Consider the following 15,392-nt stretch of genomic DNA (forward strand, 5'->3'; position numbering starts at 1 on the left):
ATCCCAAGATGGTGAAATTTGAATTCCGTAAAACAAAATCTGGAATTATCAGTCTAATCATGCTTGTGAAATCATTGTACATTATTGTGAAATACTAACTGGTTCAGTAACCTCGTTTAGGAAGGAAACTGCCAACCTTATCTGGTCTGTTAAATCAGCTACAGATTTCACACCCACAGCAACATGATTGATTTTTAACTGCACATGCAAGCCACTCAATTCAAGGGCAACTAGGGATGGGCAAAAAATACTGGCCCAACCAGGGCTACCCAGTGAAGAAACTTAAAAAAAAAACCCAAGTCAAATCTGTTCTCATTCTGTTCAGATTAGCCCTCCAATAATTAATTATTTTTACTTTGATTGCTCCTTGCCCTTTTCCATAGCTAATTTCAACTTTATGATACTATTACTATCCTTAACTGTTCTTCTAACACTTAACAAAAAAACTAAAGAACCGCAGATGCTGGAAATCTGAAACAAAAACAGAAATTGTTGGAAAATCTCAGCATATCTGGCAGCATCTTTGGAGAGAAGTCAGAGTTAACTTTTCAGTTCCAGTGACCCTTCAGAATTTCAGAACCAGTACTGAAGAAGCATCACTGGACCCGATAAGTTAACGTTGATTTCTCTCCGAAGATGCTGCCAGACCTGCTGAGATTTTCCAGCAATGTCTGTTTTTGCGCCTTCTAACACTTGATCAACTTGACCTCATTACCCAGAATCGGATTCACAATGCCAGAAGCCTACTGATGGAGAACGTATTTCTAAAACACAGTCAGGAATGTTTCCCCCCTCTGCTGTCTGCACTATTACTATCTCAGAGTGTATAGTATAATTAAAGTCTTACATTATTGCTACTCTGTATTTCTTACACCTCTCTGTGATTTCCTTGCAAATTTGTTCCTCTGTACGTTTCCTCTGGTTGATGGCCAATGGAATATATCCAGTGGTACGACGATATCTTGATTGTTTCTCAGCTCAAACCAAATAGATTCTGTCCCTGACCATTTTAGGACAGTACATTATTCAGTTACATAATTTTTTTGATTCAGAAGGTTACCATTGGACAGATGAACAGAAATCACTCAACAGCAAGTGTTTCAATTGATTTATTAAAATAATGTGGGAGAGGGGATTTATGCACTTTAGCAGAAATGTAGAAGCAAAGATTATTTCCTAATGGTTTTAGGCTTTAGATTTCCAAAGTCTGAAGAGACTTGAGCGTTCTAGTTCAGGATTCTCTTTAAGGTAACATGCAGGTTCACTTGGCAGTTAAGAAGACAAATGTAATATTTATTTCAAGTGGGCTAAAATAAAAGAGCAGAGATTGTACTGCTGATGCTGTATAAAGCTCTGGTCAAGATCCATTTGGAATATGGTGAGCAATTTGGACCCCATATCTAAGGAGGGCTGTGCTGGAAGGGGGTGCAAGGGAGGTATGTAAGAATGATCCTGGGGTGAAGATCTTCTCATGTAGAGTGGTTGAGGACTCTGGGTTTGTACTGGATGGAGTTTAGAAGGATGAAGGAAAATCTGATTGGAACTTAGAATACTGAGAGGCATTGATAGGGTGGATGTGGAAGTAATATTTCCACTAGTGGTAGAGACTAGGATCTGAGGGCACAGCATTAGAGTGAAGGGATAACCTTGTAGAATTTAGATCAGAGAGAATTTCTTCAGTCAGAGAGTGGTGAATCTGTGGAACTCATTGCTGCAGAAAGCTATGGACGCCAAGTTATTGAGTATCTTTTAAGACAGAGATAAATAAATAGCTTCTTGATTAGGAAGGGGATCAATGGTTATGGGGAGAACACAGGAGAATGGGGTTGAGAATAATTTTTGTAAAAGAAACTCAAAATGCCAAGCTTAGTCCGGGCTGGTCTTCTAATTGGTTCGGCACGCACTCCAATTTGCCTTCACTTTGCAACTTCCATTCTATAAATAAAATTGCTGCCAGTGTATTAACTTTTGACAATTTGTGAACTTGTTTGTTGGCCTAATGGTTGCTAATTTATGGTCAGTCAGAACCCACAATTGACAATGAGGCACTGAGCACCACTGCGCTTCTGCGTTCTTTTTTATTTCTCCAGTTGACCAAGCCTCCTTTCCAACTGTAGTCTGACCCATAGGTGCCTGATGTCCTTTCCTAATTCTTGGATTTGGATTGGAAGAGAAGTACCTTGCCTGAAACACATTAAATGCCTGTTGTAGTATAACACGTGGTTTGTTTACCTCAACACCTTTGTCATTTTGTGACTGTGTTGTTAAAATTGCTGCTAAGACAAATGTGCATTTGGTATCACTGACTGCTCAGTATTTTGTTTCATAAAGTTAACCACTTCAAGGTTTTCTGACAAGAACTTCAATCATATTTGTTAAAAGCTGCTGTTAGAATACTGGAAGAAATGGGAAGGTCCATGACATGACCTGAACCAATCAACAGGTCAAAATGTGAGAAAGTTAAAGTAAATGCATAGGGTAGCAAAGAGCTTCAGGTTGCCCTCATAGTAAAATAGCTCACAGGCCTGAATCAGCCGGATGGATGTTCAAAACATATGTAAGAATTAATGTCAAGCCTTTTGGTCATTTTCTATGATGTAACATATTATTCAAAGATGAAAAATGGTACTAACTTAGTCCCCTGGACATTTAGTCTTGAGGTGGTTCATATTGTTGACATTCAGTAAGTGTATTTATTCAACAGTATATTTTCCAATATGGCATCATTGTATCAATCTTTTATTAGTTAGTGAAAAATTGAGTATTTTTGGGAGATTTCAGCCATTGGCAGTAAATTGAAATTATATTTTGTTGCAAGGCTTTTTTTTAAAAAAACGACACTACTTTAAAATATGGAGCAGCCGCTGTTGGACTGGGGTGGACAAAGTTTTATGTTTTTTTAACTTTAAAATAGACTAACTGACGTTCTAAAGCAAAATACTGTGATTGCCGGAAAGATGAAACAAAGACAGAAAGTACTGAAAATATTTGTAGGTCAGACAACATCTGTGGAAAAGGGAACAAAATGAATGTTTCTGGCTAATGACCTTTCATCAAAATTCCAGTTCTAAAGTAAGTCTGTTGACCTCAAACACAATCTCAGTTTCTCTTTCTACTGGTGTTCCCTGATTTACTGATTATTTCCAGCATTATCTATTTTTATAATAGCAATTCCACACTTTAAGTTTAAGGAAAATCTGAACGTTGCATCTGGCACAGCTGGATAAGGTAGTGTAAGCCATTACTGTTTGAGGCAGATGTATCTGAATGCAAATCTGTCGTTGTACAGACACTTCCTGCTTAGTGTAGTTGAAGGGTGATGGATAAAAATGAAAGCTAATTTCTTCCTGTCACCTCACATATCCTCACCTGGACACGCGCACACAGACACACACATATATGGACACCCGCACAGCACATATGCAGGCACACGCGCACACTCACACACACATATATACATACTAAGACACACATATGCAAACGCATGCACACACTAGTACATATGCACGCATATGTACATGCACGCACATACATTAAGGTTATATTGAAGTAGATGCCAAGCCTTATTATGATTAACTAATTCAGCACAGATTGGCTGGAGACTGCTAGACCTCACTGACTTCTATGGCTTAACTCCAGACTGTGAATTTATTTCAAAGCCTAAATAAATCTTATTCCTCAGTCTGTCTCTCCTGGTTTTGTCAGACCTCCAGTATTGCTGATGGACCAACCATTAGAATGTGTGGCAAGTAGTCAACCATAACTTCCCATATCCAGATGTATTCCACTTACACTTGTCTTCTGAAAATAAGGAAGTATTTTAGCTCCTTTTCCAGACCTCAAAACTCAAGAAGATTCGAAACATTGCATCTGGTTATAGATGAGGAACAAACCGAACTCATTGCAGTTGAGGTAGGCTTACCTGAATGTCAGGCAGACCCAGAACTCAAACTCATGAACCTGTAGCCTCTTGTTTGCTGAGTTTGTTTATCTGCTTAAACTGTTACTGCTGACTTCACTGGATAAATAGATATAATTTAAAATGAAGCCTGTTTCTATTTGAAGGTCTGAGTGGCCACATGCAATTCAATATAATGTTGGACTCACATCATGTCCCAGTACCGTTCCAGTAAATTAGGAAGATAGATTTGCTGATTAACACCATTTAGACAAGTTGCAATTCAGTCATTACAGTGTCATGTGCTGGTCTTGATGTAATTATTCATGGAAATTGTCTTCGTAGGTTTCATCTTTCAGGCAAATTAGTGGTGGCCCATCATATATCTTGAAGGCAGAACTGCTAGGAATCCCATTGCCTGCATTTATTGAAGAAAGTTTGTACTCTGAATCTACTTTGGAAGCAAGACAGCAGGGGAGATGATGATGAAAAATGTCCAAGTACCCTCTTTAAGGACATTGATAATTTTCTGTGATCTTAATCTGCTTGTCAGGTGTAGGTGGATAAGTATAAAGCAGGGCATTGAAATATTTTGTATTAGGTATTCTCTGATGTTTTGTGAATACTGACTCAGACCTCAACCAAACACTGTTCAGTCTGAGACAGTTGGAAAACTGTCATTGATATTCTTTCAGCCACTTGAATTAAAGTATGTGTAAAAAAATTCTGTTGTGGAATCCAAAGACATTTATGTGAAGCACCTCTGGAGCATATAGGACTTGAACCCAGGTCTTGTGGCTCAGAGATACTGCACCACAAGAGCTCTCAAGTAGAGGGTTTAAGTTTTTTAGTTGACCATAAATTATCCTGGAAGTAGCTATCAATCAAAATATCTGCAGCCAGCTCACCAAGGTAATAAGCACAAGGATATTCATTATTTATATATCAGGGCGATGCGTACTTTCTCTTTGAACACAATGAGATAAGCAGAAAATGTGGGATAGTAAGTTGCAGCATAATCAATGTGACATACTCTGAAATTAGTATTGATCATTATTTTAAATTTCTGTTTTTTCTGATCCATTGTTACATAATATTGATGGTCCATATATCATAGGCTATTGATTATAGAAATGTTATTGTACTGGGGCTGCCATTTGGCCACTCATGCCTGCATCTGCTCTTCACATGAGAATGATTACCTAATATCGACCTTCTGCTTTTTCTCCATACCCTTGCACAATGTTTTTATTCGAATAGTCAAACAGTACCTCTTGGGTGGCTCAATTGAACCCTCCTTCACCACAGTCACAGTCATTTCATTCCTTACCCTGAATATTCACTGTGTGAAAAATATTGTTGTTCACCTCTTCACATTTACTACTTTTGTAAATCACTTTAAATTTGTGCCCCCTCATAGCTCTTCCTCTTCTTGTTCAAGTGTCTTATTTAAGCTTGCCTAAGATCATTTGCTTTAGTAGTTGGAACTCAGGCATCCTAAGCATGTGATGGCCAGCAGAATGGGTTTTGGATGATGCTGGTACTAGCCTTGATGCTGGTGCTGTTAGTTGCATCAAGGACACAGGTGCTAGTTCGCCTGTCCTCTCAGCTGATGCAGAAAATCCATCTCAAACAATGTTGTTGATGCTTCTCAAGGGTCTCGAAGCGATGTCGCTCTTTGTAACCAAGTTTCAGAGCCAGCACAAAAGCAAAACATTGTGGCTTCTGGAAACCTGAAACAGAAACTTTTCTGACAAAATTTCCGCAAGACACTGTCATCTGGCTGAGAACCCTAACACTTGAGCAAATACTAGAGAACACCCTGGCACTGCAGTGTTCTGTAAATTTACTTCAGTGACGAGAATCCGCCTTGCATAGTTGCACAGATGTGGTTGATAATCTCCATACTTACCCTCTGGCCATGCAAGTGCTTGAATGAATCAAGAAAGCTCTCAGTCATTATTCTTTAAAGCACATACCTTGACATCAAAAATTGAGGATTGATCAACTTGAACAGAGACAAGCCAATCCACTGATCGGCAGACTCTGCTCTAAGCAAAATGTCAGGCTTCTCTCAGTACAAGTGTTTTGGTCTTTGAAACCAATGGTCATGCCTTCAAGTGCCATTCAGAGACTTGAACAGATAATTTATGCTGATAAATTTAGTGCTTTATTTGCAGAGTACTCCATTTTTGGGGGTGCTGATTTCTCAATGAGTTGTTAAACTGTGGCTTCTCTATCCTTGCAGATGTTTGTAAAAGATTCCAAGCTATAATTTGAAGCAGAGCAGGAGAGTAATCCCAAATATTCTGGTCAATACTCTCAACTCACCACTGAAACAAATTTTCTGGTCACAGCTGTTTGCAGATGATTGCAACTTGTGCTGTACTCAATGTCTGCATCATGTAGTGTACTCCAAATGTATTTAATTGGTTATAGTATGTTTAGGCCCCAAAAAGATGCTCGGTCCATGGAAATTATTTTCTTTGCCATTATCACTTTAAATTCCTAATTACAATTATTCATACAATGTACCTTCCAGTAACCATTTTGGACTGAAGCTTGTGTAGGAAACATTATGGTTTAAAAGGTGCTTCTATTCTTAGAAAGGTCTGGGGCCTATCACTTTTGCCTGTGATGTGTTTATGTATGGAAAGAGTAACATAAGTTAGTGTCTGCATGAGACCTCTTCACATTATCACTACATGAGACTATGCTGCAACCTGAGCTTGAAAGTCTGTTTGTAGAACGATGAATGAATATGAGAGAGATACGGAAGGACATCAGAAAGGTGGTAATGGGGAGTTTGGGGAAAACTTAACTATTCCCTTTAGTACTTTTGCACAATGCATTCTGGCCTCGTGGTGTTCAAGATAGCATCTTCAAATACAGTCAAGAACTTGATCATTTAATTGGAGTCTTACACTTCAAATTTGACCTCTTCTATTGTGTGATGTCGTGGTTTACACACACACATATGCAAGCTTGAGAAGTCGGAAGCATAAAGCAAGTGACCATCCTGCAACCTATTGCTAGTATTATTTCACATGTAAGCATTATACACTAGGTGTTTGTGGTATGAAACTCTTTCAGAAAACGAATATGGTGACAGTTACAATTCTGAGTTGCTGCTGCAGAGTCAATGTATACTGTAAACAATGTGGATTCAAAGATAGAATAAGGAGAAGGACACGCTTTGTGGTATATGGAAAGCCCAAGTAATTCAGGCAATAGTATTTTAGTATTTTCTGTATCATATTTTTTGAATTTTTTTTTACTTTTACCGTTTATGAGCGTAAACATACATATGTGTTTCTGAATGTGAAAGGACAATTTGCAAGGCTGTTGGAAGAGCATTCAGCATCTTGGTATTTATAAATGAAGAACTAGAGTACAAAAGCAAAGAAATTGTGCCAAACCTTTGTGAATCACTGGTTCGGCCTCAGATGGAGAGTTGTGCCCATTTCTGGACAACACACTTCAGGAAGAATTTCAAATTCCTGGAGGATTTTTGGAATACCAGGGTACAGGGACTTCTGGCATATTAAAACCCTGGGAATGTTCTTCAAACTGAGTTCAAGGAGAGAATTAATTCAAGGGTTTGAAATGATGAAGTGTTTTGATGGAGTAAATAAGGAGGGTCTATTTCTATTGGTAGGTAAGTCAATGACAAGAAGGCACAAATTCAAGAGAAATTAGTTTTTTATCCTTATACCAACAGTTGTTATGATCTGAGCATATTAACTGATAAGTTGATTGAAGAAGATTCAATTGTAACATTCAAAAGGAAATTGAATATACACTTGGAAAAGGAAAATTATGCACAAGTCTGGATATGATTAGATAGGTCTTTGGAAGAGCTAGTACAAACACGGTGAGCTTCGATGTAGTGTGATTCTATGATGACATAAGCTTGAAATGCCCTGTTATAATAAACATCAGTTTATTGTTACAAATGCAGGTGGCCCGCGATCATTTTGGATCTTTGGTTACTGTTTTCAGTTTTTCATGCTCCAGTGTGCCTGCTTCATGCATGATGTATGTGATCGTTGCTGTTGAACTGAGCTGTGGGAGGCGATATAATCCCTGGGCGTCAATGTGAACCTGCCTATGAGGAGTCCAGTTACACAGCACATCCGCATTAACACATTGTGAAAAGTGAACGAGCTTCGGCTATTGAAACAGCTACATGACTACACAAAATCCAATCCATTAAAAATGTTGAATAACTATCATAAGCTATTTACACTTTGGAAGTGAAGAGCTTGAGAATATTTGCATTTTTGTAATGTATCTCTCTTCAGTCTTGAAGGCTCAGTAATGCTTTATATTAAGAAGGAAAATCAACTTGAACCCTGAGCGTTTGGCATTGACTGGAATATTTTATATCTCTGATTTTGTGCATTTATAATCAATTTAGATGTAGGTATTGTAGAGAAAACGCAATTTGTCTGGCTGTCATCAGTATACTGAATTCAGTTTTTTCACAATTCAACAGAGAGGGAATTTGACCCCAACAGACACTGTGGTGTTATGGACCCTGAGACCAAGAAACCATGTACAAGGTCACTTACGTGTAAGGTATGTGTTTTGCCCGAAATGATTGGTTGGTTTCTTTGGTTGATAGTTACAATGGAATTTTGAAATTGATTCGATTTTACAATTTGTTATTGAACGTGTATGTGAATATCGATGTTATATTCATGTAACTCAAATTTGAGTTTGAAATCATTGTTAATAAAGCAAAAACTACTTCACCTCAAAAATGTTTAAACATTTCAACAATGTGGTGGGGCACAATATTTACAACTAAGCTAATAGCTTCATTTTTGTAAGTGTCATTTCAATTGTATCTGGAATACCTTCTATTCACTTGCTTTCGCGCAGACTCATTCACTTAGTCATCGGAGAGCAGTACCAGGACGAAGGAAACAATTTGACATTCTTCTTGCTGAACATAAAGCACGCTCAAAGGAGAAAGAAACTGTAAAAGACAAGGAGCACCTTCAAGTGTCAAAGGATTCTCATCAGAGTCAGTCTATGTCTCCACAAGAGCAAGTTGCAGTATCTTTGACTAACCCTGGTTTGGAGCATAAAGTTACATCGCCAGCAAAATCAAGACTGCTGAATACTGCCCTTGCCAGGTGAATTACAACATGATTTCATTGTTTACACTTTTCAACATTGAGCTAACTTAACGTCTCAACAATTTTCTACAGTGATTGTGAGTTTCATCCTGTATCGCACAGTGTGTGTGCGTGCATGCACACACTTCTGCTTTCAGTGGCATTTGCAAATTCAGATGTCACATGAGAATCCCAGAATAACATGCATGATTAAGGACAGTGATCTAATCAGGAAAGGGGAATCTCAATGACAAAGAACCGTCTTGTGCTGCAGACAACATACGAATAAAAACTTGTTTCTGTATAATTTTTAAAGAATATATTGATTGTAATTAAAAGTCTGTCTTATACAAAGTGTCTTTTGAGACATTTCCACAACAACATTTACAGAGATATTTACTTGTATACTCTATCAAAAACAATTGTCCAAAAGCTGCCATTGGTTGAAAACTGGACATGCATAGAATATGCCATGTAGCAATTATATTTGATTTATGTCGACAATTTGACTTGGCGTTGCACGTGTTATCTGTTCCACTGTTTGCCGTCAGTCTGTTTCCACCCTTGAAGAGACCCATGAACCCCACACAACCCAGGTTGGTCTGAACAGCCCAATGCCCAAATGTAACCAATCCAACATCCAAAATTCGGAATGTCCTCACTCTCAAGTAAACATTCAGTATGGTTTGGCCAGTTAAATACTTACTTTTAGTAAGGCGGTGAATATTTTATGTGGAACTAATTTTTCACAAATTATTATTATATATCAATCATTTTCATCAGTAACATCAAACATTTCTGAAAAATTATGTAATGATTTTGTGCCAGAATAATTTGTACCTGAATAAAGTGCACATTGATTAGTTGATTCAGCATATTGTAGGTTCTCATTGTTAAATTCAGTGGCTTGTTGAGTGAAGCTTCTATGAATTCTATGCTGCTTTGAAAGCAATGTCATTCACGTGATATTCCTGTTGTGAGCTGTACGTTTCCCTCATGCCTCCTCTTTCACTTCACTACTTGTACTTACGACAGAGAATTACAGTTCAGTGTTCTGTCTGTCTTAATGTGTGTTTTCAGGAGATATTAAAACACATGCTGAAAAAGGGTTACTTCCTTTAGCTTGTGTGAATATTGACTTCGGATATTATGCAAATTGCAGGTAGAAATTATGGTTGACACTTTTCACTGAGTAATAGTTTTTTTGTGTGCAAGTCCAGTGGTGGAGTAGTTAGATACTATTGTGGAGAAAGTGTGGAGAGATGATAATACTGGTATTGTTGTTGAATTGATAATCAAGAGGGTTAGTCTAATGTTTTAGGAACTAGCAAGCCTCACAGTTTAAAGCACAGTTAGGGATGAACAACCAATGCTAGTCTTGTCAATGACCCACATCCCTCTGTATTGAGGAATCATTCATGGTGTGTAAACTTTTTTTATGTAACGTACCTTAAATGTTCATAAAGCAATATACAAAAACGGTTTACATTTTTCTTCAAATAACTCTTTTTTTAAATGGCCAAGTCGCGTTCAGGCTATTCCACCTTAAACAATTGATGCCTGGCAGTTTTCATCCATTAATGATAATCTAATGTAGATTTTACTAATTAGATGGATAAATATTCATTCTTAGCTCTACTGTCAAAAAGAGCTTACAAAAAGTTGGTACAGGTCAGCTCAGAAATGAAATGGATCAGTGGTTAGCACTGCTGTCTCACAGTGCCAGGGACCCAGATTTGATCCCACTGTGTGGAGTTTGCAAATTCTCCCTGTGTGTAGGTTTCCTCAACGTATTCCAGTTTCCTCGCACAGTGGCCATGCTAAATTGCCCACAGTGTCCAGAGATGTGTAGGTTAGGTGGATTAGCCATGGGAAATGCAGGGTTTCAGGGATAGGGTTGGGAGTGTGGGCATGGGTAGTATGCTCTTCAGAGGGTCGCTTTGGATTTGAAGGACAGAATGGCCTACTTCCACACAAGGGATTCTATGAATAGTGCGCAAGAAGGTCACTTGTTAGGATGTTGCAGTATGTTTTAAAAGGACAAGGATTTAGAAGCATTCAATTCAGACTGATTTATGGGTTGTGACAGATCTTAAATTGAGGAATGATGACACCTTAGTAAACAGTCTGTCTGTCGGTTAGTTTAATCTACAGTGTTTTAAAGATGAGACTTGCTGCCAATTTGTTCACTTCAGTGCCATCTCTGTTCTTTAATGCCTGATGTTTTAAACTCTTGCAGTAATGTTAATAAAAATCACAAATGAAGTAATGTGAATTTTCCAAAAACCTTAAAATAATTCAAATGCACCTCTTTGTGCATTTGTGTTTTAATGGAGTTTATGTTGAATAGTATTATGTATAAAAACACCAAAGTTGGGCTTTCCCCATCTTCATTTTGTGGTGGTGTTCTAAAACCACAGCAATAAGTCAGTTCTCTGGTATAATGCACAACTTCCACTGAGTTGTCTGATTGCTTTTGCAAGATGGTAGTTGTTAGATATTTGAAAATGATTTAATAATGTAACGAGGTGTTGCAAATGCCATTTATGGCATAAAATTTAAAACCCAATGTGGAGATAAATCTATATAAAACTCTAACAAGTGCACTGTTTACGCACGGTACGCCAATTTAAACTTTGTAGTACAGAGGGATTGTTGAGATAATAGTCAGGCTGGTGCACAGATTCAATAAAATGGTTGCTGGAGTGAGGAGGTTCAAATGCAAAGAAAGGATAAAAATTTGAGGCTACAGTTGTTAGAATATAAGAACTTCCAGGATATTTTGACAGAATTGTAGAGAGCTTTGTTAGAATGAGGTAAACTAATTAAAAATAGAATGCTTTTCACTGTTTGAGAGGTCTAGAATGAGGGCAGTGATCACTGACCTGACTGTATGATTGAAAGAGAGTCATCTCAATATCTGAGAATAGCTTAGACAGTTCATTGAATGAAAGGTGAGGGAAAATGTATGGAACAAAAGTGGAAGTAAAACTGATGCTCATGTAGAGAATAAAGGCCGTGGTGGTTGAACCATCTGTTCCGCGATTGCAGTTTCACAGTAATTTCTGTGTTCCTTTTATTTTCAGTTGTCAGACCCTCCACCACAATGTAACTGTTTTAAGACCTGAAATATAACCTAAAATTAATAGAATATTTGTCCATTGCTTTCAGCAGGGGTTCATCTATTGGCAGCTTAAATAGTATGGGTACTACATCCAACAGTGCAACAGTATTGGAATTGCCATTGCCCATTATTGGAGATTTAGCAAGTCGATTATCCAGTGATGAAGGAGAAATGGATGGTACAGAGGAATCTGAAAAACTGGACTGTCAATATTCTGGGCACCACCCAAGGCCACTTGGTGTATGTTGTTATATTTTACTTCAAAAGCTCCTGATTTGTTTTCAACACTTGAGTTTTATGTTTTTCAATCTTAAAATGTATGGTTTAAAATAATTGCTTTGCATTGTTTTGTAGTATTGCACTTTTGGGAGTCGCTTGATGGGCAGAGGTTTCTATGTCTTTGACAGACGATGGGACCGTTTTCGACTGGCACTTAATTCAATGGTAGAAAAACACCTAAATTCACAGATGTGGAAGTGAGTCCAATATTCACCCTAGTTTACGAGGTTAATGTGAGAACAGTTTTGAACATGAAAGTTATATTTCATATTTGATGTGGATAGCTGAATAATCTAGAGGTAACAAGGCTGATTCCAATTCTGGTGAACATATGTTTTCAAGCTCCTGGGTCAGTTGTCTATTGAACTAGTTCTAATCAGTTCTCAAATAAACCATTGCTTGGGGAATCTTCAGTCTCTAATGGAATAACAGCGGGATCTTTGAGTGAATGAACTAAGTTTACCCAAAGACTTTTCATATCTGTATCTTACCTTGTGAGTCGGAGGTAAGACACTTTGTCTGGAGGAAGGAAGTTAGTGTAGGTTAAAAGCAGGGCTGAAATGGCGGAATATTAACTAGATTGACAATTCAGAAGATTAGAGGATACACTTGCAGTATTGAAGTACACCTTGACTTAATTCTAGTAATCCTCTTTCTGGTTCTTTAATGAAGAATGATTGCACATAAGCATAATACCACATTATTATTGGATGCTTTCAGCAGTGGCTAGAATTGTACAGATTATTCAAGTTCAAATGTTTGTTTTTCTTTTTGATATTTAATTTCTGTATTCTCAACACCACACCTGTGCTTCTTCCAATAGAAGAACTCCTTAAGTGGATTTGTGGATTCATCTTCAACTCCGTAAACAAACACATTCCTATTGAGCTGCTGGTAGAATGCGGCTGTCAGGGCTGGGCTCTCAAGTGCTGACATGAGACTTTCAGTTTTTCCCTAGGTCGTTTGAGACAACAGAGAAAAGGTAAAAGTCATCATGTGCTTGACAGGCAAAGAGGGTTGTCAACCTTTATTGGACCTAAGTTTGTCCCTGTTAATGTTGGACAAGCACATCAAGACCAATTGAGCAACTTGTAGCAAATAGACTGCATGTTGATCCTCAATTTCTTGTATCACGCATAATGTTGAATTGAAATGCAGATCCATCTTTGAAGAGAGCTCCTCCTCTGAGCCCATCAAGGTGACTTCAGTTGGACTTAGACAGTGGTAACCCAAAAATTATACCATCTATCAGGCTCTGTTGCCTTATGCAGGAGACACCTTTGAGTTATGGCTTGTAAACATGGCTTTGTGGAAGTGTTCCTGATTTTGCAACAAATTACAAACAGGAAAAATCTTCCCTTCTCCAGATCTGCTTAAATAAATAACCAGTTTCAGCAAATTAATTTAAAATCTGCTCTGTCTTTTACATCACAATTGTTGGTTAATTTTTAGAAATGTGTATATCTCAAGTAGAATATTAAGAATAACATTGTTTTAATTCTCTTTTCAAACAACTTTAGGAAAATTCCTCCTGCCGCAGACAGCCCGATGCTGTCTCCTGCAGCACCTATTACCACAACCTTCTCTGCATCAGTGCTACAGCCTTTGAGCAGCCCTTCAGCAGCTTATCTTCCTTCAAGCTCACCAATCACTCCGTCTTGTGTAATGACAGCCCCAGTTTTGTCGTCAGCAGGATTTGCGACCGCAGTGGATACCAATTCCATCATGTCATACACTGCTGCCTTTCCACAGGCAGCAACTGCGTTTAATTTGATGGACTCTGGGTTCAAGGCCCCTTCGTTGTTATCACCAGTACCCATGGTCATACCTTCCCCGTCACTCAGTAAACCACTGAAAACAAAAACCAGCAGATCCTCCAAAGTTAAGGACTTATCTTCGCGCAGCGACAAGGGCTCATGTAATAAGAGGAAGAAACCACCTCCGCCACCACCACCTGCCACCTCCCCATTTACATCATCATTACAGACCTCATCTTCAACATCATCATTTTCAGGGTCGCACAAAAGGAACTGTGTGTTGAACCCTGGCACCACATTGAATTCATTTCCTGCAACATCTTCCTACAGCGCAATGTCTGTGCACAATACGAACAATGGAACCAACGCACTTAGTGCCAAAATAGACTCCTCAGGACGGACTTCCTTGCCTGGCAGCTCAACAGACTCCATTAAACACATGAGCATGGTTGTGAGCAGTATTGATCCCACTCTGTCTGTTTCTTCCCTGGTGCACCATGCAGGGGACCATGCACTAGCAGCACACAATGCTATGTCTTCGCTGCCCCTTCCTTTTGACAAGTCAGAAGGGAAAAAGCGTAAAAACTCTAGTTCCAGCAGTAGATCCAGCAAAATAACCAAAATGCCTGGTATGAACAGTGTTCACAAAAAAAGTGCTGCCAATGTTATGTCTTCAATCACAGAATCTAACAATTCTGTCTCTCGCCAGGTAAGGATTGCTTTTAATTTATTTTTTACAAAACTTGTCCTAATTTAGGACAGTTAAAGGTTTTGCCTTTTTTGTGCTTCTTCAGTGCATTACTAAAAGGACACATTAACTCACCGTTTACATCATTGATGTTTTTGTGATTTTATGTGCAAATTGACTATCACATTTCTTGCATTGCAAAATGATGTCAAAAAAAGAAATATTTGAAAAATGCCTTGGCATGTCCTAAGGCTATTAAAGGTACTACATCAATGCACATTTTTGTTTTTATTCCATGAAGCTTAAGATGTAAATTTTAAATTGATGGTCCTGTTAAATTTCATTTATGCAATTTGGGTGTCACTGTTAAGACTAGCATCCATTGTCCATTCCAAATTGCCCTGAAAAATATAATGATGAACTGCCTGCTTTAACACAAACAAATGGCTTGCTGCACTTCAGAGGACAATTAAGAGTCAGTCCATATTGCTGAGAGTCTGGAGTCGCATGTGTGCCAGAT

The 15,392-nt window shown here is 38.2% G+C and overlaps 1 protein-coding gene across 14 annotated transcripts in view; it reads left to right on the forward strand.

Annotated features, from left to right (window-relative positions):
• Positions 1 to 15,392, forward strand: part of LOC140458257 (ataxin-7-like protein 1) — a 247,119-nt gene that overhangs the window by 206,278 nt on the left and 25,449 nt on the right. For 13 of the 14 annotated variants that reach the window (XM_072552631.1, XM_072552633.1, XM_072552634.1 and 10 more), the window contains 5 exons: positions 8,397 to 8,479; positions 8,786 to 9,042; positions 12,196 to 12,388; positions 12,503 to 12,624; positions 13,948 to 14,893. In XM_072552631.1, coding sequence (XP_072408732.1) covers positions 8,397 to 8,479; positions 8,786 to 9,042; positions 12,196 to 12,388; positions 12,503 to 12,624; positions 13,948 to 14,893 — 1,601 coding nt within the window. The remainder of the gene's footprint in view (positions 1 to 8,396; positions 8,480 to 8,785; positions 9,043 to 12,195; positions 12,389 to 12,502; positions 12,625 to 13,947; positions 14,894 to 15,392) is intronic. The other variant, XM_072552630.1, reaches the window with a different exon arrangement.

The sequence above is a fragment of the Chiloscyllium punctatum genome, chromosome 32 (genome assembly GCF_047496795.1).
Source record: "Chiloscyllium punctatum isolate Juve2018m chromosome 32, sChiPun1.3, whole genome shotgun sequence".
Lineage (NCBI taxonomy): Eukaryota > Metazoa > Chordata > Chondrichthyes > Orectolobiformes > Hemiscylliidae > Chiloscyllium > Chiloscyllium punctatum.